At 39.2% G+C, this 26171-nt stretch overlaps 3 protein-coding genes across 6 annotated transcripts in view; 2 read left to right on the top strand and 1 right to left on the bottom strand.

Moving 5' to 3' along the window:
* The window catches only part of KIF2A (kinesin family member 2A), a 57808-nt gene extending 50641 nt beyond the window's left edge, over positions 1 to 7167 (top strand). For all 4 annotated transcript variants that reach the window (XM_066569842.1, XM_066569841.1, XM_066569844.1 and 1 more), the window contains 3 exons: positions 1418 to 1519; positions 3528 to 3663; positions 5444 to 7167. In XM_066569842.1, the coding sequence (XP_066425939.1) occupies positions 1418 to 1519; positions 3528 to 3663; positions 5444 to 5529 (324 nt within the window). In that variant the 3' untranslated portion in view covers positions 5530 to 7167. The remainder of the gene's footprint in view (positions 1 to 1417; positions 1520 to 3527; positions 3664 to 5443) is intronic.
* Positions 7124 to 14168, bottom strand: DIMT1 (DIM1 rRNA methyltransferase and ribosome maturation factor). The gene is made up of 12 exons (XM_066569846.1): positions 14042 to 14168; positions 13823 to 13896; positions 13389 to 13475; positions 12962 to 13023; positions 12757 to 12850; positions 12606 to 12655; positions 11683 to 11806; positions 11474 to 11566; positions 10706 to 10770; positions 10393 to 10456; positions 9803 to 9909; positions 7124 to 9072 (listed from the first exon to the last, which is right to left on the bottom strand). Exons 1-12 carry the CDS (start codon positions 14094 to 14096, stop codon positions 9030 to 9032), a joined length of 918 nt encoding a protein of 305 aa, XP_066425943.1. The 5' UTR covers positions 14097 to 14168; the 3' UTR covers positions 7124 to 9029.
* Positions 14169 to 15201: 1033 nt separating this feature from the next.
* Positions 15202 to 26171, top strand: part of IPO11 (importin 11) — an 80374-nt gene continuing 69404 nt past the window's right edge. The window contains exons 1-5 of the mRNA XM_066569509.1: positions 15202 to 15246; positions 15745 to 15812; positions 21817 to 21901; positions 22187 to 22330; positions 25668 to 25768. Coding sequence (XP_066425606.1) covers positions 22193 to 22330; positions 25668 to 25768 — 239 coding nt within the window. The 5' untranslated portion in view covers positions 15202 to 15246; positions 15745 to 15812; positions 21817 to 21901; positions 22187 to 22192. The remainder of the gene's footprint in view (positions 15247 to 15744; positions 15813 to 21816; positions 21902 to 22186; positions 22331 to 25667; positions 25769 to 26171) is intronic.

The following is a 26171-nucleotide window of genomic DNA, read 5'->3' as shown; positions in this document are numbered from 1 at the left end:
AGCATACCTCTTCACCTTTTCTGTTTATGGTATTAAACTCATTTCCTTAAAAAAGAAAATGTTTCTTGAATGGTTTCTTTGTCATCCCTGCTGCCGAGGGCTTTTAATGTCTGTCATGTATTTTTTCCACGATAGCATCACATTTTTTAGGCAGTTGGAAGTATCCTAAAACTCATCTGTTTTATTTAACCCTTTCTGGTTTTGAGCATTATTTTCCCTGCATGCAAACCTCATTTCAATTGAGTTTGCCTTTCCCTGCATGTGGAAATCTGGCTACCCATCCTGGTTTTCCTAGGGTGAAACCCCAGTAAACTGGGATGGACAGCCACATGATGTTCCCAGTATGTCTCCCTGGGCTGGAAGAGTAGGGAGCTGAGAGATGTCTTCTGAAGGACATTCTCCCTCATTGCTGATTATCAGCTTTAGTCCTGGTCCTTAAATTTCAAAAGGAATTAAAACTCTATTTGTGAAAATGCCCATGAAAAATAGGAAAAATCCTTACTATCCTAACATTTCTCACAAGACTCTCAGTTTTGTCAGTCATCTCTTTGTGATATCTGTGGTATATCTCACTTTAGTAAATTACTTTTTTTCCAGGACTCTGTTTCATAAGAACATAGTAGTGATTCTTAGAGGTTCCTATCGGATGTATCCTATCATATAACTTGTTCATAGCTCCTGTTGAATGAATTTAAGCCTTACTTAATGTTTTAAAAACTATTTCAAAGGCATTGTGTAAGGAACTACACTGTCTTGCTAAACATTAATTACAGCCTACAGTACTTTTGTATTGCTGGCTATTCATTTCTAAAGAAGCCTTCTTTAGAAGGCTTCAGTTTGTAAATCCATGTGTCCCTTCTTCTAATTTAGCAGTCACTAGGTACAATTTAGATTTCTTACTTCACATTTATTTTTTTCCCAAAGGTTTAATTTAATTTTGATTTCCTGGAATGTGTTGAATGTAATTGCTGTTCTCTTTTTTTGAAAGTTTTTTCCTGTCTGTTGCAGCATGCACAACAAAAAGCCCTGACAGAAACCCAAAGTTTTCTGTGGGCATTAAAATCTGTTAGAAATTATAATTCTTCCCTTGAGACTTCCTATTCCCATTATTTTAACTTGTTATTTTTATGTGGAATATTCTGATTACTGGTATTTGCTAGTATTAGTGACTGGAAATTTTTGGTGAATATTAATTAAATTTAACTCTGTAAATATTTTGAATTTATTGCCCCTTCTGTTCATTCCTGGAGGTTTTCTTAATACTTCTTAGGAGTATTCTATTCCAGTAAATTCTCTGTGTGACAGGTTTTGCCTTCTGCATATTTTTTTCCATGTTCTGTGATTAAATGGGTCACATTCAACATTTTTCTGTAGTCACAGTTCTTTCCAGGCTAACAAGGTTAACTGCTGTTTTTAGGAAGAAGAAGTTTCTCCACAGTTGTTTAGTTTCCATGAAGCTGTGTCACAAATGGTAGAAATGGAAGAGCAAGTAGTAGAAGACCACAGGACTGTGTTCCAGGTAAAAGATGGACCTCCACTTTGTTTTATCGTAATTCAGGAATCCAGGTTTTCCCAATGAAAGTGCATACTCTTGAAGATGGAGGAGCATCTGATCCGTAGTCATTCTGTCTGTCAAAGATTCCTAAATTGATTTATTATGTTAAACTGATTGTATCAAACAAACAGGAACAGATTCCGTAACACCCAGTCTTTGTTCCTGTGATTTCTGTGTCATTCCAGAAATTTAGTAAAATTTTCCTTTGCTGGGCTGGTAATTAATAGTTATGTCTCTGTTGGTGCCATTTCTGTTTGGTCGTCTCCCTCCGAGTATTGTGTCTGAAGTATTGTGTCTGCATCTGAGTATTCTTTTGTCTCCCTCTGAGATCCAGAAGAGAGACATGTATTTCAAACTGCCTATTTGATTCCATGTTACAGGTACATAAAGATTTCACTCGCTGTTAGTCAGAGCCTTTGGAAGCAATACTTCCCATGTAGTACTGGTCAGTGCCATGGAACCTTTTACACTCACAAAATCATGGCAATAAGTTACTTGTTTTCAGAAGGAAATGTGGATTTCTTCTGTTCATAACCTTAAAGCCTGTAGGCAAGCTGTCTGTTTGGCACATCTGTTCCTAGAGAACAGCAGACCATCAAACCTGTAGGGAATACAAATTATCTCCTCAGCCTAGGTATCTAGCTTAGTGGAACATTCACAATAAAGCAAGATGCTAAATAAAACATCCTACAGCGGATGTAGAGGTCTAGTTACTATGGAACATTAGCCCTGAAGTAAAACATATGGAAGTGTGAGAGTCATGTGCCATATGCTGAGCCTATGTCCTAATGCGGCTTCTGGAGGGACAAGCTGAATTAGTTTAAGATGTAATTGCCTCTGTGTGTCCATCTGGCCTTCTGCTGGAGATTATTGCTCCTTCTGGCAGTCTCTGGGAGGAAATGTGTCCAAGCCTAAGGTCCCTTCGTTTACAGCATGGCTTGTTCATGCTGTGTGTATAGTTGGACTGCACTGATACAAAATCCACAGCTGTACTAGGCATCTTCTGTCAATGTTCTCCTGATACACCACATCCTTTCCTAACAAAAATGGCTAAAATAGACCAATGCAACTCAGAGTGCTCTGTGTGTTCAGGAGTCTTTTTCTTCAATGTACAAGGTTATGTTAGGTGAGATGAATCTTACCCCAGTGTCAGCTCCATCTCTTCTGAAAGCCAAAAAACAAACAAGGGTTTTGGACTACATTTTCAGTTTTGCTTGGGCTATGAAGCACAGAGGGAAGGACTTCATCTTAATATGTCAAACCAAGCTTTCTAGTATGCCTAGAACTGTCAGCTGCTTTCTTTTTTTTTTTTTTAAACCAAAGCATTTCCGATGGGCTCAGTTCTTCTGATCACAATTTTGCATGGTTCTGTAAAATTTAAACTCCTGGCTGCACTCTTCTTTGCTGCAAGCTTTTTTTTCCCCCCTCTTATTTTTTGTAATGCTCAGAGTGCAAAGATAAGCTTCTTTAACCAACCTTTATTGTATTCCTGCATGTGGATTTAGATCATATAATAGTGAGTTTAAAATACGTATCCTTTTTATAGAGCTTCTTTCAAAACAGGCCAGAATTATCTTGGCTCCTTGAATGCAATGACTCTGTGACTATATAGTGGTAAGCAGCCCAAACTTAGAGCCTGACTTCAAAGTTTGACTCTTGTCTAAGGGGAGACAAACATGACAAAGTTCGGTTCCCTAAATTTCTCATCTTTACAACCATCTAACGTTCTGAATTTGAAGAGAACTGGGTAGCTGGGGTTTGCCTGTGATGATTTGACACTGAAATTAAAAAATAATGTAGAAAAAATGCAGTTTTGTTCCATTAGGAATAAGGTTTCCTTTTTGGATTGAAATCTGGTTTATTGAGGTGACTAGGCTGTACAGTGTCTGCTAATTTGTGAAAAAGTCTTAATTAGCTCTTTGTCTTGACATGTTGCTGATGTATTTTGTTGTATTTTTTAACTTTTATCTAGGAATCCATTAGATGGTTGGAAGTTGAAAAACTACTTCTTGAGATGACAGAAGAAGTAGACTATGATGTGGATTCTTACGCTACCCAACTTGAAGCAATTCTAGAGCAAAAAATTGATATTCTGACTGAACTTAGAGGTAAGTTGCTTTTAATCATTTCTCTGTACATTATTAGCATATGCCATGGAGACTTGGCAGTAAAAACAAGGAGGAAATAAAAAGTGGTTATATTCTAGGGTCTTTTTTCCCTGCTTATGCTGGCCTTCAATGGAAGGAGCATTTATTCTGCAGTCTAAGAGAAAGTTCACATCTAGGATCAGTTCATCCTAATGTAAAGAAGGAGTCTATGCTTTACCTCCAGGAAGTGCAACTCAGTCTTGCAACTTTTCTGTTTTTCAAAAACACTAAAGGAAGGTAAGAAAATCCAAACCAACTGTATGAAAAAGAATAGAAGGCCATGCAATGAGGAAAAAGCAGTAGGAACTCCCCGTCCCTGCTGTTCTGTAGTGTAGCAGGAAGCCTGCTGTCATTTTTAAAACTGCTTAAGAGTGCTGTCAAGCTCTCAGTATTTTAGTTGTTAGTTTCGTTTTTTTTTTACAGCCTTTGTTTGAATTTTGTCAGCCTATGTTTGTTGAAAAACAAACTGCATCTAATTCTTAGTGCCCAAAATTAACTCTTCCACTTGTCTTCTAAAATGAGCTTGTCAGTTGGTTATATCCTGGAGATTAATTTTCCTTTTCATTTTTTTGTTAACTGTTTGGACTCCAGGAGACATACTGCTCTACTGGCAAAAGCTCAAGGGTGGGTTGGGGGGCTGATGGAACAGTTATCTTGATCTATGTTAAAAAACTGTAAGTTAAAATCTCACTTTTTACTCAGTCTGAGTATCTGCTTGGAATACAAGCAGATCAGATGAGGCCTGCTTGCCTCCTGAGAATGCTAGTTACACTTTTGCTAGGAGTTAAGAGTTTCCTTTTGTTTTTTTATGGATGATGGCTTTTGAGACACCAGCAGTGAAAAAAATACAGTTTAGATGGCTACCTGTTCTTCAAAAACTTAGCAGACACTGTTTTTGAAAAGCCTACTGGAGGTAAAATGCTAAGAGATCTTGCATCTTTACAACCAGCTTAATATAACTGCAGTTTTACAAGAGAAAATGTGTATATGCTGTCTTGGTATCATCTATGTTGTGCTCATGGCATGTAATGGTCACTCTGCAATTGTTCAGCCTTTACTTCTGTCACTGTGCAATATGATGACATATTACTGCCATCATTTTGGTTTCCTTCTTTCCATTCTTGGGCATATTACTGGGGAATAGAAGGGATAGGAATAGAAAAACAAGGATGCTACACTTCCTTCCTTAAGTTTCTCCCACTTTTACTGAATTACAATTAAACTAGTGAACAGTTTAACATTTAACTATTTACAGTGAGTAAGTTCCAAAACTTATTCACAAATGTTTTTCACATTCATAAGAAAACAGAGGGGACTAGAATTTACTTTTCTGGGTTTTGGAATGTACTAGAAATAGCAGACTGTACTCTAAATATGATTTTGTATGTCCCTAAAAGTGGTTTGGAAGGTGTTGGGAAGGAATAGGATAGAGGTAGTATATATCTCCCTAGACTCTCTAAGATAGAAGGAGAATGAACAGATCACATGCTGGGAATGCAATACTGCCATTTACAAACCTATTCTGCCTAGAGACAGGGGTAGTATCCAAGAAGACACTTGTTTATATGGTTTTGAATGCAAGCTTAGCTCAATCCCCTAGTAGTTTGTAGTGTCAGCTATTTTTGTGGAGGAATGTTCTTTGTTGTTTGTTAGAGCTGGGATGGTGAGGATCAGGGCTTAGTTTCAAGATCTGTTGAGCACAGGCACATCAGTTCTCATCCTTCTGTTTTTTTCCTTAAAGACAAAGTGAAATCTTTCCGGGCAGCTCTACAAGAGGAGGAACAGGCCAGTAAACAGATCAACCCGAAAAGACCACGTGCCCTTTGAAAAGGGCCTCTGCTGCTAAAGGAACCTGTACTGCTGTAGCACACATTTGTTACAAAACGTAGTGACCGAGAGAACTCAACTACTTGAAAGCGTAAAAATGTTAGCAATGTTTGTGGAAATCTCCTGTTTCTTATTCACCTGAATGACATTTTCAGTTTTATGTGAAATGCTCCTGATGTCTACAAAATGCTTCTAGACCAGACAGCACAACCTGCAGGGTTCAGATCTGTGAAGCACTTTGTTTAGATATTTCATTTATTCAAATAGTGAAATGTTTGGAAATACTTGCCATATTTTTAATAAAGTAAAACTGTGGCCATTAAAAAGTCACAGCACTTCCTTCTGACCATGTTCAGTTTTATGACAAAGACCAGCTGTGCAGTTTAAAATTGTGGCGTGCATGCACACCTCACTAGTGGTTTAACGTAACTTCTCTTCCACAAACAGCTGTGCTTAATTCTTCCCATTCTGTGCCTTGATGAAGGCTACTTAACCCTAAATATCCTCTTTCTGAAGCACAGCCTTAAAAAATACATTCCTTATTTGTCAATACAAATTACTTTAGTGTGTGTGTTTCAAGAAGACTTATTTTTTGGTGGATAGTTTCATTTCACAGGATGTGCCATATCATTTTAAGAGGAACTGCAGGCTGTTAAGAGTAGACAAACAGCTGGACATTCCATTTTTAGTGTGAAAACCTGGAATCTTGTTTTCTTTGAATACCATTAAGAATGGTTATATAATTTTAACATTTTATCTGTAACAATTAAAAAAAAAACCAAAAAAACAAACAAATCAACAAAAACCCACAAAAATATAAATTAGTTGATGTATATTAAAGGGTAATGTTTTAAGTACTGAGGAGAGTTGTATCTTAGGATAATGCAGATAATATGATATGTGGTATGGTGTGATAATGCTATGTATGGATAAGTTAACTATCAAACTTTGGGGATAAATACGTCCATACTGGCCTTTCACATACTGTTTTAAAAACTTGGATTTTGATGCATGACAAAGTTACATGTACATTAACCGTAGTTTGCAGGTAGCTTGAGTAGTTCTGTTGCTTTAAGAAGTAGCTAATACCTATTTTTCCCTTTGTACAGTGCCAGCAGCTGAAAAGTGGGGTGAAATTGCATCATTTGACGATTTTGCACAATACCTCTACCTAGTGCTAATAGAAATCCCACAAATACCTGAATTCTCACAAATGGCGCCATGTGTATCAGCACTTTTTAGGTGGTGGCACTCAAGTTATTTTTGCAAGTCAGTATGCAAAAAAGATTGACCTTTCATGTAAGAACTGTAGATCTCTCTAGGAGTTCTCCCTCTTTCCAGGAGTTTGTATCAGCAGACTTTCCCTTGGGGATGTTTAAAAACTACTTTTGGAATACAAGCCTGTTTGTTTGTGCCAGGCCTGGAGGGGGGGAATAAAGGGAAGGCAATGAAAAGAGAGTTAAATGAGCCAGAACTTCTTGTAGTGTTTAATGTTTGTATCTCCCATAGAAAGGTAGGCTATGGGAAGCTCTTGTCGCATCATGGTTAAAAATAAAAAATCCTCTTGTGTGTAAACATGAAAACTGAAACAATGTAGATTTTACATAATGTGTTTAATAAATTAAGCTATTAAATGAATTACATCTGAGAATTTCTGTTATGCTTTGGGAAGGGTTAGATCAGTTACATTTCTGAAAAGGCCTCTGATTTCAAAATAAAGCCAACTCTTCTATACAAGTTTGTTATATGGAAGGAAGTTCCCCAGACCATTCTCCTGACTTTAATTTTGCAGCAGATCTTAAAAAAAAAATCACACCTCTTTCTGAACATTTTTTTAAGATCATCACCCATCACAGCTAAAAGAAAAAAACCAATGGAATACAAGGCAATAGGTTCTGTTAGCAGGTGATAGTACAGGCTATCATATAGTATCAGAGGTCTTCTCTCAAGCTGCTCTAGACAATTTTTACTTTCTAAGAAATTTCTGAAGACTGAGGCATCCCACAGGAGTAACAGTAGCTTCCATTTATCTGTTCATGCAAGCCTAGAACCGCAGCCAGGCTATGGCTTACTGTGGGTCCCACAAGGACAGAAAGGACAGTCAGCTTTCAGCTTTTTACAAAGCCCTGTAAATTACAAGTGTCCTGTCAAGTAGCACATGCTAGCTGCAACTGTCTACTGCCAGTCTTTGTGCCAGAGCCTGCTATAAGTCAGATCTACACCTGATACTGAAGCAGTTAGAATAAAGAATTAATAGGGCTGGTTGTGGTACTTGAATTTCTGCAGCACATTGCCATAACAGACTGAAATTACTGAACAGGATTCAAACAAGCTTATATTCTATTCCTCTGCAGTAAAACAAAAGCACTAAGGAAGTGCACACAACAAGTGCACATATCTTCTGCACTTGTTCCTTCTGTATCAGTCCAACCATATTCTTTGTGGCTATCTAACTAACTCATCATTTGATTCACTTCACTGCATGAAGTGAAGCAGCACTAGAATTACTGAATAATTAAATAGTGAAATAAATGTGCAATTCAGTTTTTTAACTCAATGCTTCAGGATGCCTGTTTCTATACATGCTTCTGAATTGATTACTTTTAAAAACCATTAGGATGTTAATGGGGCTACTAGCTGGACTCAGGACATCTTTTCCAACCTTAATGATGTGTATAAATAAAAGCTTTTCTTAGAGGAGGTTTTGCTAATTTGCATGCATTGCTCTAAATCTCACTGAAAGCTATGATCTGTGCTAGAATTTTTTCCTGCATTAACAGTGAAGGAGTTACCTTAAAAAATAGTTACTTGAATTTAGTTAACAAAAAACTCACCCTGCTGTCTGTATTTATAAGCCCTGGCCCACTGGTAGTTTTTTTTCCAGCTCCTACAGTGGAGGACAGGGTAAAGGCAATAATGTAAATGATATCAAGCCCACAAGGTAAATTCTTTTTTTTTCTGAGAAACACTCACTGGGGTTCTCTAAGAGAAGCAGATTTTTAACAGGCTTGGCAGTTACCAGAAGGATGAGAAAGACAGGCATCTCAAATCAAAAGGAAGTGTTTAAATACACTTTAAAACAAACAAACAAATGATTGATACCAAAAAAGGAATTGCTACAACTTTTTTTTTTGTTGTCTAGACCCATTATGGGGTGTACTGTTGAGTACTGTACATGAATATACTGAGGTGAAGTCCATCACTGGAGAACACAGATTGCAATTATCATCAATCCATGTTTTGGATATATATCGGAAAACACAGTCATGAGGCAGTCCAGCACCTCGCTTCAGCTCTGAAAGAATTTGCTGCTTTTAAAAGACTGGGCAGCAGCTCCTTGCCTACTGTCTGCGATAAAATCACATCTAACATTTTGAGTCCAAGCATACCCACTGTATTCTGTTCATTGCTTTTACGAAGAGCTTGTCCCATTGCACTCACTCTGGCTTGGGTAAAACTTTGGTGAAAAAATACAGCATCTTTCATTCTTCTAGCAGTATCTAGGAAAAATGGATGCCTTCTGAATTGAAGCCATGCAGCAATCTGAAAGATTGAAATATGTGTATGACAATTCTAGCAATTTAAACTTCAGCTTGAGGCATTTTTAAGATGTGCATAGAAAATAGCATGAAAGCAACCATCAATGATCAACTGCAAAAAAAGAATTTTAACAAATCTAAAACTAGAAGTTATTAGCAAATTTGCCATTTTAGAGATGCAGGTTTATTCTCAAGGAAGTTACTTATGTTGCATCCTACCAGGTTCACTATGTTTTTTCAGAGAGCATTACCTGTCTTAGCTCTCCAAATGAGAAACAGCTAGGAACTTTTGTCCTGAATTACAACAGGATTCATGATGCCACCCGAGGTAAGAGTGGAATATAGCAGTTAATCATTCATATTTAAAATTATGCTATAGACTACGGCCTAATCCTCAAGGCAGAGAAAAGCCATGTAAAGCTCTAGAAAAATTTTAATAACCAGTTTACACTATGGCCATTTTTAAAGGAGACACAGAAGGGTCTAGTACAGAAACACCTGAAACAGGAATTCTTATCTAGTTGCTCTCAATATTATAAACAGCATTTGAAATATATAAGTAGGCCTTAAATGTTTGCTCATCTTCAGGACTGGAAGCAAGAAGTGTCAGGTACTAAGAGGGAAACCCTAGTATTCCTGTGCAACCCAATACTAATCTGTGCTATGCAGCTACAGATGCAGGTAGAATTTCAAGAAGCTTAAAAGGAAGGCATAAAGAGAAAAAAAAAGAATACCTAATGAAATCATCTATATCCATTGAACGGGCTCGTTTTTCAGAGTAACCTGTATCTTTTAGGACTGTCTGTATTTTCTCTGCAATTTTGAAATTTTCAGGAATTTCCTGTCAATGAAAAATGGGATAGAAATTATTTTCTACTCAAAACACAGGAAAAGGTTCATTTAAATAATTAATTATTTCCTGTTCTTAGAACAGGTCTTGTTTCAAGTGAAAAAATGTAAGTTATACTTTTTCTACTATGGATTATTGTATTATTCTGTTGAATCTGAATTTTTGTATCTCAGTTCATTCATTATATATGAATCACAACAGTATTGAAAAGCAGACAAGAAATGTTTTATTAAATTAGTAAAAGACCTTGAGACATACAGATATGGACAATATACTTAATTTTAAGCTTTTTTACTATGATTTAATTACCCTTTTAGATTTTTCTCTACGAAAAGAGGCAAGTTCCTCCAACCTTCAAACTCTTTTGGAAAAACTTTGATACATTAAGCTTTTCAATGTTAATTTTTTACTCTTATAAAAGTCAGTATGTAGGCCACAGAACACAGAAGTAGAAGAGATTAGGAAGGAACTTACTGTATTATGTAAGGAACAATGAACTCGGTAATTATGATCCAGCAACTGCTCTACAGCACTTGATCTGAAAGAAATAAATGTTTAGCATGAAAACTGAACTGTGATTCTTGTTCACTCAATTGGTTGTTAATATCTCCTATAAAAAACTGTAACGATTACGCAGAAATGTTCTTTATAAAAAGCTGCCTAGTTTTCCTCTAAAAGAAAAAGCTTGTGACATCAGTATAACTCTTCCACCATGGTTTATCACTGACTATGTAAGACTGCTATGCATTTGCACAAAAGAAATGGTTAACAGAGAGAAGTTACTTACTTAAATGCTGCAGAGAGTGTCTTGTTTTTCCTAACAAAGGCTATCCTTACCAGACCATCCCACTCCTGAAATTGAAAATTTCAGAATTTTAGAAAGTAACATACAGCTACCACAAACAAGAAGAGTCACTACTGACAATTTGAGAACAATATTGAACACAAAGGAATATCCTTCATGGAAATGTCCTTCTAAACAACAGAAAACCAGCTGTATCTTGGACAAAGCAATACAAATGAAGGAGAAAATACTTCACCCCCAAAACTCTTTGAATTGTACTTTTTCATGCTTAGGTGCTATTACAAGCAGAGAAGGCAGATACTTGAAGAAAATCTGGCTAACCTTGGGCAAGGCTGAAATGGTCTTGAAATGTTTTATAAATTAAGAATACTCTTCTGTAACATTTGTCTTCTGAGATTACACACACTTGTCTGAAGATAAATCTCATATATTCCTTTGATCAAAATCTGCAAATTTATCAGCCAGAAACATCTCTGGGAGACGGAAACCATGATGAAAGGGACATTATTACCAACAGTTCTCCAACTGACCTTGGTCTTATGAGAGATACTGTACACAAAGCTGCCCCCATGATGGTGACATGTTCTGTTAATGTTGTAACACAAGCCTGATCAACAGAGAAATAAGCATTTTGGAAACTCCAATGAATAGCTGGTAGTTTGTACTAGAATCAGCACATGGAATTGAGTAGTAAGTGGGAAGAAGTATGAAATTATCTCTAACATGTTACGCTGAATATACATTGCTCACCTGGAAGTTGATAGGTGGTGGTGGGTTCTTTGGCTCTATTCTGACAACGCTGGATTCGACTTTGGGAGGAGGCTTGAAGTTGTTCTTTCCAACCTGTTAGATAAGAGGAGTCAAGCAGCTGTGTGAATAAGCAACAAACTCCTCCCATCCCTTGCAACACTCTTCTTTTGTGTTTGATAGCTGAGTTACCTAAAGGCAGAGTGACATACCTTCATCAGATGGTCCACTCGAGCCAATAGCTGAGTGTTAATAGAGAGTCTGCAGTACAATTTGCTTCCTGGTTTGGCAACCAAACGAAGTGCAAACTCCCTTTGAAACATAAGGATTGCACACCTGAGAATAACAGAAATGAAAAAATCAATTCTATGTATTCAATTTTTATGTCAGAAGCCAACTAACACACTTGGAAAACACCCAGTTTGCCTCAGCACTTAGAAGAGTAAACGTTCATAATAAACAACTCTGCCTTGATTTGTGTGTTAAAAAAAACCCAAAACCCATCAGAGAACTTGGTGAAGCCATCCAAGTCTCCTTAAATCTATCACATAATTTGATTATTTATACTGCTAAATGGATCAGAATCGAAGAGACAGTCTAGTGTTAGAGTTGCCTGACTGTAATAAATCATTTAGAGTAACTCTCTCCTGAGTCCTTCAAATCCAAGCTTTCCAAAATTGACCGATAATGTTACCAATGTTCCTTTGAGAGAAATCAAAAGCTGCTGGCATACTGATGTCTGACACACAGACAGAGCAGTTACATTTTTAGATCAGACAACAAGAAAGTGACTTGGCATTGATTCTACCCTTTCCAGCCTAACTTAGGAAGGTATTTGAAATGCTATGATGCCCTGCTTATCCCTGGAATAGTTATAATACTAAAGAGATGTAACTCCTGTTTATATCTGCTGGGCACGCACCGTTGCCAAGTTTAAATTTTCTTCTCATGCTCAATACATCAACATTAACTTAATTTCCAGGCACTGTCAGACTATGTATTACAGAAAAACTTTAGTGCAGCTCTAGTCCATCAAACTTGTATCTTAGGAACTAAAAAAATAGCGGATTTTAAAATATTTTTTAAACTATTTTTCTTCCTCCCAAGTAATATAGAGCTCTATTCTTCCACATACCTGAAAAAAGGTCTATGAAGCAATAACTTGAAAACAAAAGGTGAAGAAATCTGAGAAAAAAGAATTAATAATGTTAGTATAATTCCTGGGAAATCAGCATTTAAAAATAATTTTTTTAATGTTGTTGTATGCTATGTTGTTTGTCCCATACCTGGTAAGGCAAGTTAGCCACACATGCATCAAAGAATGGTAAATCTGTTTTCAAGACATCTCCAACCTTGATTTCAAGTTTGTTTGCTAGACACCTGGGGGAAAAGATACCTTGTGGTTATCCTCAGAAAAGCACTGTTGCCAAAATTTGTACCAAAGTAGCTCTGCTGGTTTAAGTGCTCCCTGTTTCCATAATTGATACTTACGTGCCCTGGACTCTCTTCTGAAGCTCACCAACAAGTCTAGGGTCAATTTCACATGCAATAACCTGAAAAAAAAGTATATATTTGCAACTCCATGCATCTCCTAACTGGAATTTAATCATAAAAACCCCAACCCTGTATCTGTTGCTGTGGGTTTAAAGAATCCTTTCAAAGTCCCTATTAGGCTTTGCACCTTCTACCCTCTCCAAATACAAGCAAGCTTTACCATATAAATGGATAACAGCAATGGATAAAACCACACAAAATTTATGTGATCAGCTAAAAACCCACTGGGGTTATTCATACGTTAAGAAAAATATCAATGGAGTAATTCTACTTATGTTCATCACACCTCTGAAGACTCTTCTGTTTGTTGTAGTCTAAGCCACGGCACAGTCAGAGCTTGGGAAGTGAGAGAATTTGCACTTACTTTTTTGACTTTCTCCAGCATCTTTACTGTCAGGTTTCCAGTTCCTGGGCCCACTTCCAGAATGACATCTGTGCGGCGCAGGGCAGCCTATGGACAAACGGCATTTTGAGTGCTTCCACAGCACCAATCTCGTGCAATCATTTGACTTTAGAATGAAAGTAAGCGCTTTTGACACAGTAAAAAGTTGGAACTGGGTATTCAAGGGAGCGCGAGAGTCGTTTAGAAAGGAACGAGTGGGAAACGGGGAGAGCAGGAATGTCCTGGCGCTGGTTCATGCCGCATTGCTGGCCACGCGTGAGCAACCAGCGGGCACCCACGTTAAGAGACAGACGAAGGCCAAGACCACCACGCACTCCGACGGGCGGCACCCGGCTCGGCGCGCTGTCCCGGCCCGTCCCGCCAGCCCCGGCTCCCGGGCCCGCCGCCGCCCCCACCTTGTCGATGATGCTGTTCACCACGAGCGGGTTCTTCAGGATGTGCTGCCCGGCCCCAGTGTTGAACAGGATGCCTGGGGAAGAGACTGCTGTGTTACCGTGGGCAGCCGCGATCCGCCGGCACCCCGCCAGCGCCGCCTCGGGTGCGAGGGCCGGCCCGGCCTCGGCTCCCGGGATCCTGCCCGGCCACCCGCCCGCTCCGCTATGCTCCGCACTCACCGCCGGTGCGGCCCTCCCGGCGCTCCAGCCGCTTCCCGGCCCTCGCCTTGGGCATGGCGGCAGCTCCGCTCGGCTCCCTTCAGACCCGCTCGGTCCGGTCCGGTCCGGCTCGTCTGACCTCGGCCCCGCTCGGCTCGCTCCGGCCCCGCTCGGCTCGCTCCGGCCCCGCTCGGCTCGCTCCGGCCCCGCGCCCCACGTGCCGCGCGGCACCGCAGCTGGCGAGCGGCCCCACGTGCGGCCGGCGGGCGGGGCAGCGCCCCCTGGCGGGATGGCGGACCGCGCGCGCGCTCGATCCTCCCGGGAACGGCGGGTCCGTCCCACCCTTCGGGCGATGGGAGCAGCCGTGAGGCCTAAGTGACCGTGGGCTACAGGGGCGACGGATGTCAGCGGGTCCACAGAAGCTTTCCAAGGTTTATTAGTAAATGACACACGGCCTAAAAATATGTGTGTTTAGTAGCCCTACCTAGTCCGTAAGCAGACGGCAGTGGGTTTTGGATAAAGGGGCAGGGCGGAAAGAAAACGAGAAAAGGCGAGATGAATGAAAGAGGGGGAGAGAGAGGAAAAAAGAAGAAGAAAAAAATGGAAAAGAGGAAAGAGGAGAAGAAGGCAGGAAAGGAAGGAAGGAAGGAAGGAAAGGAAGGAAGGAAGGAAAGGAAGGAAAGGAAGGAAGGATGGATGGATTTGCAGGGCGACCCTCATCAATTTCTGCCGATAAGATAACGCGGCGCTTTAACGCCCAGACTCCGCTCAAAGCGCCCGCCCGCTCGTGGCCCGGAGTCACAGTGCCGGTGCAGTCATTCCCAGCCGCTGCCACACCAATAAAGTACACTCGTTTTTTTAATCCTTTCTGTATTTTTTGCTTTACTTTCTCATACATACATTTTTAGCGTTATGTTCTGACATGAACACCACGCATGTCACCCCTCATGTCCCCCCTCCCCTCGGGAACGTTTCAGGGAAGCGCCGCCGGATGCCGCGCGCGCCAAACCACCCTGCGCGCGTGTAGCCACCGCCTGACGTCAGCGGGCAGCGCGCTCCGGGAGCCCCGCCCCGGACGCCCTGGCCCCGCCCCCGACGCCCCAGCCCCTCCCCCGCCCCTCTTTTGCCGGCGGAGCGGCGCGGGAGCGCTCTGGCGTCGCGGGAACGTGACGTCAGGGTCGCGCGCCGGGGAGGCGGTGGTGCCGGAGCGGCGCTCCCTGGTCCCGGTTCGTGTGAGGCCGGGAGGGGACGGGACGGGACGGGACGGGACGGGGGGAACGGCGCCGGCGGCTGCCAGCGGGGCAGCGCTCGGGGCACGGAGCCCGGGGCTGCGCCGCTGCCGGCGGCGCTGCTCCTTCGTACTCGCTTCGGCTGCTGCTCTGCCGGCTGTGGCCCCGTTTGCGCTGCCCGACCCGGCGCGGCTTCGGCGTGGAGTGCCCGCCACGATACTGGCTCCGGGGCACCGTCCCCGAGGTTAGGGCAGCCAGGCCTCCCGTACCTATTACTGGTGGCCGTGGCAAAGGGCCTGCTCGAAGCAGGAAGTAAATAACTGTTACCTAATTCCAGGGAACAGTTTCCCGCTTTCTCCTTGAAACAGTTTTTAGTCAGGCTGGAATTAATGGAAGGCTTGGGAGGAAGATGAGGCGATAACCCGAGAGAACTTGTTTTGTGCGGGAAGGGGCGCGTACTTGCCTTTATTCCAGGTGGTTGTTTTCTTCTTGCAGGCTGAAGAACAACAATTTTTCTGCCGAGCAGTCTTCCCTTAAACAGAGGCAGGCTCAGTGCAGCAGTGGTGAGTTATTTCTCCAATTTGTTACCGTGGAAGACAGCACTATGTGTAAAATACAAGGACAAGGCCCTAAATGCAATGGTGTTGCTGCTTCCCACTTACACTTCCATGTGCCTTGTTTCCCATGTCTCATACGTGAAGTCATATCTGCAACATATTTGGTCTGGCTTTTAAATCAGCTCACACAGCACATCAGCAAAATGCTGCTGAATTCAAATTTATATGTATGTAAGATATATCCGAGTTTTTGCAAAAAGCATGTCCCTTATGGAGTTTGGTTTCTTCAAACTTCATGGCAACACCAAATTTGTCACTGCTATCTGTTTTTCTTCTCTCATTCTTTCACTGTACTGTTCTCATCAGGGACACTTATTATCATGTGTATAAATGATAAAGGTGTTTGTCACCCATGCTTTACATATAATATTTTGAAACTGTATCATCAAAAGTGGGAGTTAACTGTAGTTAAAATGAAAGGGTTTAAACCTGTTTCAGAACATGAGGACTGAATGAAACATGCGTTTCCATCTCAGCTGTGTGGCACTAGTTTGTTTTAAGTGGTCTGTCAGGTCTTTTTAAAAATCCATTAAATTAGATAAATTAGGAAGAAGTTAAAGGAATGAGATTGACCTTGTAGTATTGGTCATCCTAGAAAGTTACTATTAAATGTTAAAAATATTCTTACATTGTCTGTGTATCCATTTGTCTTTTCCTGTGTCATCAGTCCTGAACACTATGACACAGTAATTTTTGAGTTAATCCTTGGAATTGTCTCACTCATTTCTTTGCTCCCTGGTCTTTCTGTTGGGAATTTTTGGTCACTTTGGTGGCTACTATTTAATATCAAAGTTCATTCTTCTCCTCAGAGTTTTTAATATAATCTGATTGACTTTCCTTAACATTGTTGTCAGCCTTGCTTGTTGCTGTCCTTTGTTACTGTGGTCCTCGCTGTTCTTAGTTCTTGTACCATTCATGACTTCTGCATGCTTTTTTCAGACCTAAGTTTTAGTTTCAATGTTAAATTTTTCTAAAAATGAAATTTTGGAAATTCTACTTCTGTGTTTCTGTCACTACCAGTATGGGAAAAAAACACCTCTAACTCTTTGCTACTCAGACATTTTGTCTTCTTTACTGTGGCTTAAAAATTGGGCAAACTTTAGATAGCTTGGTTCAATTACATAAAGAAAAATTAATATGTAGGCTCTGAAAAATTTTAGTAATGCTTAATATTAGTCATTGTGTTGGTTTTGGTGATTGCTGTAATTATTAGTGAGTTTAAGTAGTACCTTCAATAACCAGGATAGTTCTAGTTCTTTTGGGTGCATTCCTCAGTAGGACTATGAGCATATGGCATGATTGATGCAGATAACTGCCATGCTAGAAAAGAGATTTGTGGAGGAGTTTGTGGAAGGCTGGAGAAAAACTTTTCCTGAAGGTGAGAGTATCCTTGGTAATGTATCTTATCTCTATGACTGAATGCCAGTGTTTGTGTTACTTGTTTCAGGAGTTCTTGTGGCTTTTCAGCATGGAAACTTTTTTTTTCCTGTTTTCCTTGAAACAAATGTGCTGTAAATGACAGTCCCAATTTTCTACTTCTGAGCTGCAGGGTGTAGCTTTAAAGTTGTTTGTTAGTTGTATAATCTGTTGGTAGGAAGCAGCAAGTCCTCTTTGTAAGCACTCTTCGGGGAATTAGTTTTAGGTGTCTGCAAAGTCTTCCTTAGGTTCCACTGTCTTAAACAACATTAAACTTTACCTCCTCACAGATAATTTGCTTTAGACCACAGACTATCCTAGTAGCTCTGATCTCTCTCCAGTTTGCTCCTTCTTGAACTGAAGAGAGGGAGAACTGTGAGAATCAAGCTAGAAATGGAGTCCTAGGAACCATCTCAGACACTGAGTAAAGCAGGATCACCATATCCTCAGAGCCACTGGTGCTCTTGAAGTAGCCCAGAATGTATTTGCATTATGATCAGAGAGAGCACACTGTATTTTGTGTAATGTGTTTATGACTTTGTTTTCTTCTGATTTCATAAAATCTTAATTTATTCTTGCACCTTCTTACAGCTGGAAAGAATTAATTGAATTCTTAACAAAAGAGAAAAAAATACACAGAATTAATTATCTGGATATGAGTGAGTTGTTACACTGCATTCTCTCAGAAAAAGTGAAGTAGGGAGGTGTTTAGCGATGAAATCCTTTGTTTTGTACCCCTTCAGATGTTTAGTAGTTGCCAATTTCTTTTCATAGCTCATGTGATTTTAAAATTAGGATGCTTTTTAGTGTGAAGGGAAAAGTACCTAGATACTTATTTGTTAGTATCAGAAACATTGACTGTTAAGGAAAAACATTAAACTGGCATGGCTAGTATAAAACTAGAACATTTAAGACATTGAATACTTTCTAGTGAAAGGGATTTCTTTTCCTTCCTCCAATATGTTTGTGTGCAATTTGGTTGTTATAGCAATAGGTGTGGACCACAGAAAAGGCAGTGAACATTCCTGATACTGCTCAGTGTTTATTGTGAAGACACAGACTGATGTTAGTAAACAAAAAAGGGAAATGACACCCTTACTCAGTAATCAATCAAACCTGGAAATTCTGGCTGTTGTGACAGAGATGCAGACCTTTAGACCATTCCTTCTAAAAATGTGTTGCTTATAAGGTTGACAGACTGCCAAAATTTCTATAGGTGCCTCATGTCTCTGAAAGTACCCAAAAGACAATAGCTATTTAATACTCACCTTCTGAGTTGCATCTCTAGGACAGTCTTGTAGATATAGTTCAGTACTGAGTGAAGCTGTAGAAGTCCCATGAACTATGGAGAAAGTCCTTGTCCCAGTGATTTAACCAGTCTCTGGAGTAACCTATGTCCCTTTTGCCTTTCCCATGCAACAGCTGAAGTCGGATATTTGAATAGTGAGGATTGTCTCTATCTCATCAATTAAAAAAGAAAAGAAAAGAGGGCAGTGTGAGAGTATCACAACAATCTAAGATTGGAGAGATCTGGGTTTAAACTCCCAAGGTGCAGCTGTGTCTGTCTGCAGGAATAACTTTCACAAGTGCATCTGTACATGGCAGTAATTAAAACTGCATTTTGAGCAGATCCCACTAATATAGGAGCTGGTGCCCTCCCTGAGTCAATTGTCTTTACAGGGAGCATGCAGAGAATAAGCTCCCTGTAGAAATCCTGTCAGTGAGAAGGGAAGGTAACGACTTCGTCAGAGTTGAAATTACATGCTAGGACTTGAACCTGAATGGCTTGACATTGTTTGAAGTCATGTAGTCCTCCTTGCTCCTGTAATGTCCTCTAGTGTTTGTGGAACAGTGTGCTTAGATGGCTTGACTTTTTTGGCTTGTTTGGGTTTTTTTTGCTGTGTGTGCCCCCGGGATCCCACCCCTGCCTTTTGGTGGGCAGTTATGGCTCAGTCACAGTTTGTAAGCTTGTTCTAAGTTTACATCACATTTTGTCAAGAGTGTGAAATAAAAGCTGCTTGCTGCTCTGTCTGCTTTTTTATGCCTAGCACATTTACCTGTCAACAATGTGGTGTGAAAATTATTGGAAAACTTGATCCAAAGGAAAAACCTGCATTTTTCCTGCTCCTTCCCTCTTTGGGTATTTAAGGGGTTCAGGGAGAAGCAGAGGGTTATACTATTTATTTTGGTCACCGTATCTCTTTGTTTTAGCTTAATTAATTTGTAGCTAGCTTAAACTGCAAATTCAAGTTTTGTACAGTAAGAATTGATTCAAAATATTTTGTTGAAATTTTTAAATTTCTCTTTATTTTCTTTCTTTTTTTTTTAATTAGAAATTAATACAAGTAAAATAGTGATTTACTAGAAGAAAACAGAAACTGTTCAGAGGAATTTTTAAAAAGCAGTGGCAATAGACAGCTTTTTTGCATGTCTGCCATATGCATTTGCTACACGTTTATTAGATGTTTTTCCAGTTAATTTTTTGCTATCCAAATCATACAGAATATACCACTTCACTAAATATTTTACAGTATTTATAAACATTATTTGTAGTTGACCTATCTCTGGGGAGATTATTTTCTAATTCAGTTTTGCTATTTGGCTTGTGATGGCCTCATCTAATGATCTTTATATGGGATCAAAAAGCAACTGTGCAAATTCATTGGAGACTAAATCTTGAGGGCTGTTAAATTCCCTGCCTCTTAATAGAAAATCCTTGAACCAGAGTTTTCTGGATGGCAAGCCAGCATTATGTAAAATGTTCTGACCTGAGTATCTGCTGTGGTTTTGACAGAGCAAGAGCATTGGATTAAATAAGTTTTTGTTCTGACCCACTAAGCTGTTTGATTTTTCTTGAGGTTTTTTTTTTTGAGCAGTAGCTCAAACCATAGCTGCTCCATAGTTTTTACATGGAAGTACAAACCTTTTCAGGAATGAGAAACATTATTAAAAAAGAAGCAAATATTTCTCTTTGATTTTTGTTGTTGTCCTTTGTTGTTATCTTTAGAACTGCCAGCTAATTGTTTTGAAATAAGAAACTGGAAAAAAGTCACTTGTTTTTTGTGCTTGCATTTTATTAACTCAAGTATGTCTTCTAATGAGAAGTGTTCTAGTGGAGTGTATAAATTTCCAGTGGAAGCCAAAGCCTTCAGGTTTTTCCTCCCTCTTCTTAGACATGTTTTTCTAGAGGTGCTACCGCTGTTGCTGGTGGGTTCAGCTGTGGCCAGTGGCAGGTGTGTCTTGGGGCCATCTGGCGCTGCTTCTGTCAGACGTGTGGGAAGCTTCTGGCAGCTGGTCACAGAAGACACCCCTGTAGTAACCCCCCTTCTGCTACCTTGTGCACAACTGGTTAAAGCAGAAAGATTGGAAGGTTCTTCACATGGAAAGTATAAAGCAGAGATGGAGTCAACAATTTAATTATTGCTGTGAGGAGAGATGTGATTTTGTGTTTCATGGGTTTAAATGTAGACTTTTTTTAACCTTAGGACCTTCAAATTTTAGTCAGCTTTTTTAGAGGATGGTTGGAGATTTGGAGATGAAGAACTTTTTTTTTCAATTGTGCAATGCTATTACTGGTATAAAAGCTCTCCAGTATTGTGGCTAGTTTTGTTGTTAAGGCGATTTTTCTAAAAAAAAAATCAAAATTTTTAAACCTGTGTCAGAATAAATTTCATGTCTTCCACTTCGTTACTATTACTGTAACAATTTTAATCTTGATCTTTTTCCTGAAGGTGGAAAAATAAACCTTTTTTCCCCATTAAACAAAAGCAAATCACAGAAGTGATTTCCAATCAAGATCTTAGAAAAGACTTCCAAGTCTGAGTCCAGCCTTTGACAGATCACTACTTTGTCAGCTACACCACTGCACTAAGTGCCACATCCAGTCTTTTCCTGACCACCTCCAGGGATGACAACTCCACAGCTTCTCTGGGCAGCCCATTCTGATGCTTATTAATCCTTTCCATGAAGAAATTCCTCCTGATGCCCCACTTCAACCTCCTTCTCTCTCTTCTTTGAAGAGAAACTGTTCTTTGTTGTTCATTTAGAAAACCTAAGTATATGAATATTCAACTGTGTATGTGTTATTAAAAGTTAATTAGGCTTTAAACTGTATTTTTTTAAGCAGAAAACAGAGTTCATAGTTTCTTTCATATATGTGTCTTTTTCTTCTTGTAACATTGTTTCTGTGGTCATTATAAGTGTAATTTCTATCATCTGGAGAGCAGGGTTTTGTTTTGCCTTCATAGAGTACAAGAGTGCAAACCACGTATATAAACTGGAAATTTGGCAATATGCATTTGTAGTTCAGCTGGTTAGCATTTGTATGCTAAATAAGAAGGAAACCAAATACATTGAGGAAAATTCTGTATCATGTAAGACTAATTGTGAGACTTAATGCTTTCTTTTTTAATTAATATGAATCGTTTGGATGAATTTGAGTTATAGAATGTGACTATATGAATGTGCCGTTTTCTGTCTTGAAGAAAAAGTAAAATGCAAAAATGTTAATAATCTGCATTTTTGCCTCTTTCAGACAACCCCATGGTTTGCTCTGCTTACATCTGAGTAATTATCTCTAGTTGCAGTTTTGCTCTTAGCTGCTGTGCTTCACGAGAGAGGTAACTGTTTTACAATCAAAATATTTCCTGCAGTTCCTCCGATCTAGCAAATGTGCTTGTAATGATTGATTTAATGCCTGCTCTTTCTGCTGAGAGATTTCTGGAAGCAAATAGTTCTATCCCTGTACCTCAACTGCCTGTGTGTGGGTGTCGTGCTATCTTTACACTGTGTAGTCTAATGAAAAATAAGCGTGGGGTGTTTGGATAATAAGAATGGAAAATACCTGTCTATATTTGCTATCTTTTTCTCATTAGGTGTTTTTTCTCCTCTGTAAATGTTTTCAGATCTTCATGGATCTCAACAGTGCTAGCACTGTTGTTTTGCAAGTCTTGACGCAAGCTACTAGCCAAGATACTGCAGTGTTGAAGCCAGCTGAGGAGCAGCTGAAGCAATGGGAGACACAGCCAGGTTTTTATTCAGTCTTGTTGGTAAGATACAGTGAAAAAGTGCTACTAAGTAAACTCTTAATAATTTTGAGTACTGGTCTCTAGAACACGGTTAAGCCATAACCCCTGAGTTGTCATGGTCCAGGCAGTAGAATCCTTATGCTGAAGGATGTGGTAAGTAGGATACAACAGTGCTAGGCATTGTCATCGCTGTATCTCAAAGTAAGCTCTTTTCCCAGGTATTCAGAAGGTGGAAATCCAGTCTCTAGCAGTATGAGTGGGCAGTAGTGCTAAATCTTTTCTTTGCCTGTTGTGAATTGTGGATGGTAAAAGGCCAAGAGGGCCCTACTCAAAGGAATTGCCTTTACTGCCTCAAGAGGCAGGGGACCTTTTATATATCAAGGCAATAAGGACTTTTCCTTTTCTGGGAAGATGATGCTTTATGAGCATTTTCATAGAAGTTCCCTCATGCTTTCCATTGAATTGTGTGATACCTCTCTGGGATTACTTTCCTTTTTGTTAGTGGAGGGAAACTCCCAGGGAGATTAACTGACCTGTCTATGGTAGTAAGGTCTGGAATGGGGAAGATGAATACTTCGAGTACTATGACCATTGGTGAAATGGATGCATTAATATGGTCAAAATGATGACAACACAGTCAAAAAGGAAATGAAGCTGTTTCAGCAAAGATACGTGAAATTAACACTGTTGTTATTCTCCAATATCTCTGCATATGTTTATAATAGTCTTAAAAACAGAGGTAAAATGTTTTTTCTACAAACATCTGTCCTCAGTGCATAGATCGAATGCCTCAGATTTGTTGGGTGATGTGTTCTGGTCTCTATAAACCCTCTAATTTGTTTGGAAAGTTGAAGGTGAGCCCGAGGATTTAGAGAAACGAGTAGAAGAAGATACTTTGAGCTGTCAAATGCCCTTTTATGTACTGGCTTTGCAATAGTGCAGCGGCAGTGGTAAATGATCTTGATAGAAACCAGCAGAAATTGCCACTAGTGATGTTTTTTTCCTTTAGTGATGTTTGCTTTGAGATCTTACACCTTGGGGTGTAGACAAATTGAGTACTCACAGGTAACTGGAACAGATATGAGTTAATTTTAAATATAAGGACTAAAAATTCAGATGTTTAGATGCTTATTAAAGATGTATATGCTGGTACATAATATTCAAATGCTGATAATTTCTTTTTATGTGGTTAGGTGGATTTGTTGGGGCCACATCAGCCTTTCTTTAAGAGTGAAATATCAATATAGTCTTCCAAACTAAGCAAGTGAGGAGTCTGCTTCTTTAACTTGATCATGACAGGTGTGCTGTCTGGGAGAGAAAATAGTTGACATCTTCTTGGTGGAGCAAAAAAGGATTCAGGGAAACAAGTTAATGTAAATGGAGAGAGGGTAAGACAGCTGATATCTGTGGCTTGTAGCAAGTAATATAATTACTTACTGTGAGATACACTTGCTTCTGGGACAGAGTAGAGAAAATCGTAAAGAAGATCATGAGACATGCATCCTTGATCCTACCATTTTTAGTACCTAGTGGAGTTGCTATCATTACTTTCTGTGTTTCTCTTTTGAAGGTATTATGTATCTCTCTTTTGATTCAGAATTGGATGGTTTTGAAAAGAACCTCTGTGCAAGTTATATCAGTTTGTATATTGGCTTCATTCCTGTTCTGTCTGTGACAGCATTACTGTGTTATATTAAGTACTTCATGTTTTAGTAAGTTCATATGAAGATAAAGAGTGTAGTGAGAAGTTCTACTTGTTTTTGTGTAGATTCTTTGGTCTTTTTTTATCTAGGTCTGGTCTAGTTTCAGGGTGTTTATCTGTGGAAGCTTTGCTTTTGCTAAATATTTTAGCAAGGAGAGGAATATTCAGTATGAGTATTTTGGGTTTTCCATGTTTCATTTATTTTGAAATGTTATTTTTGTAATATGGAAATGGTGTTTGAAGTTAGCTGTTAGTATTTTAATATGCTTAAATTGCATTTGGGAAAGGTCAAGTCTTTTAGAGATTCAGTCTGTCTTCCTAAATGAGCTTTGGGGAAGGAGAACATATTACATAGAAATCATTTTTGTGTTGTGTGGTATTTTTGGTGGGTTACCACCTTTCTGATATTTTTCTACAATTGCTAGTTTTGAAGTTTATATCATTGTTGGCATGTAAATCTGTTTACTTTCTAGTGATTGGAGTGTGTTGGGTTTTTTTGGGTTGGCCATTACCTCTAGATAGATGTTACTATTAATAAAAGTAGATTTTGAGAGAAAATTATGTTTTCAATTCATAGTGAAAATGAGGTCCCAGGTTTCTGCTGTGCTGAGTTATTTGAAAGGTTTGTTTATGCCTGTGTTTGCAGGCATGGTGCCCAAAAGTAGCAGATACTTTTGACCAGAATCCCTGCATTTTTCAGGTCCCTTCTTACTGGACTTCAAAAAGCAAGGAATACAAGTGGTGCACTCTTTCTGCAGTGTACTGTATAGTAAGAACATGCTTCACGCATGCTTGCTCTCTAAAGGTGGGAGTAATGATGTCTCACCCCTTGAGAAGGATCCATCCGATGCAGTAGAAAACAGGAGGAGAGCTGCTGTTCAGAGTAGTACCTGTGTTGAGATTCAATAACCTACCTTTATTTTAGTTTCTCTTGGTTGATTAATTTTACACCATTACCATACAAAATAACTCCTCTGTGTTTGTCTGTATGTACATACAGATATATAAAAGCGTATATATATGTGTGTATCTACAGATACATAGCTTTTTATTGGTAGAAACTAATTTCCTGATTTCCTAAGCATAGTCAAATTTGAGAATTGCAGACCTACCAGGTCACTATTTTAAAACAGTATTGCTAGATAGGATGGTTCTTGCCATATGAATAAATAACGTTATGAATAAATAACATAATGAATAAATAACATAATGAATAAATAACATAATGAATAAATAACATAATGAATAAATAATCTGAAGACTGGATTCTGACTAGAATAAGGAATTAGCCTGTATTCTGCAGTGGCACAAACTTCTGAGAGCTATGTCATTAAAGATTGTAAAAATTGTCTGATTTATATGCCCTTATATTTCCTTCTCTGCCAGACAAGATTAGCAATACATTTGCCTTATATGTTGTTTTTTTAAATAAGTCAAAATTTGGGCTAGTGATAAACATTTTTTTAATCTCTAAAAATTTATGTTTAGACCAGTGTTTTCACTTCCCTGTCAAATGATGATTAAGGCTTTTTGTTTATGTACACCCATATCACTGTGGTGTGTGTATTTCTACATATACCAGGACATGCATTGATACAATTTCTGTCTTTCTTGTGGTATCTTGAGAAATTTTTAACTTTTTCTTTTTTTTAACAGAATATCTTTACAAATCATAGCCTGGATGTGAATGTAAGATGGTTAGCTGTGCTGTACTTTAAAAATGGAATTGATCGCTACTGGAGACGGGTCGCACCACAGTAAGTTTTGAGATCTTCCACTTAACCATCCTAAAGTTGGCTTTGTTATGATTGCCAGGCTGGAAAAACAGGAGATCTTTAGTTGGTAGAATTTACTATAGAATTTGTGGTGGAACTGACAACATGCTTCAAACTTCAGGACTTGCTGATAAAACATTTTGTCTTTATATTGCTTCCTATGACTGTTCATGATTTACTTTTGAGAGCTGAGTGAGAAGGCTGTTTCATAGGTAATAGGTTTTGAAGTGATGCAGTATGTGTTGCAACATTAACATCTGGGTTTACTGAGAGTGACAGAAGTGAAAGGTAATCTCTTGGACAGTGAGAAGGACATTTAATTTTGTTCAAGCTGATATGTATTGAATGTGTACACAGGAAGGAGGCAGCAGTTACCATACTAAAA

Source organism: Molothrus aeneus, chromosome Z (genome assembly GCF_037042795.1).
Source record: "Molothrus aeneus isolate 106 chromosome Z, BPBGC_Maene_1.0, whole genome shotgun sequence".
Classification (NCBI taxonomy): domain Eukaryota; kingdom Metazoa; phylum Chordata; class Aves; order Passeriformes; family Icteridae; genus Molothrus; species Molothrus aeneus.
Note: the sequence above shows the minus strand (reverse complement) of the source record. Positions and strands in the feature narration are given on the sequence as shown.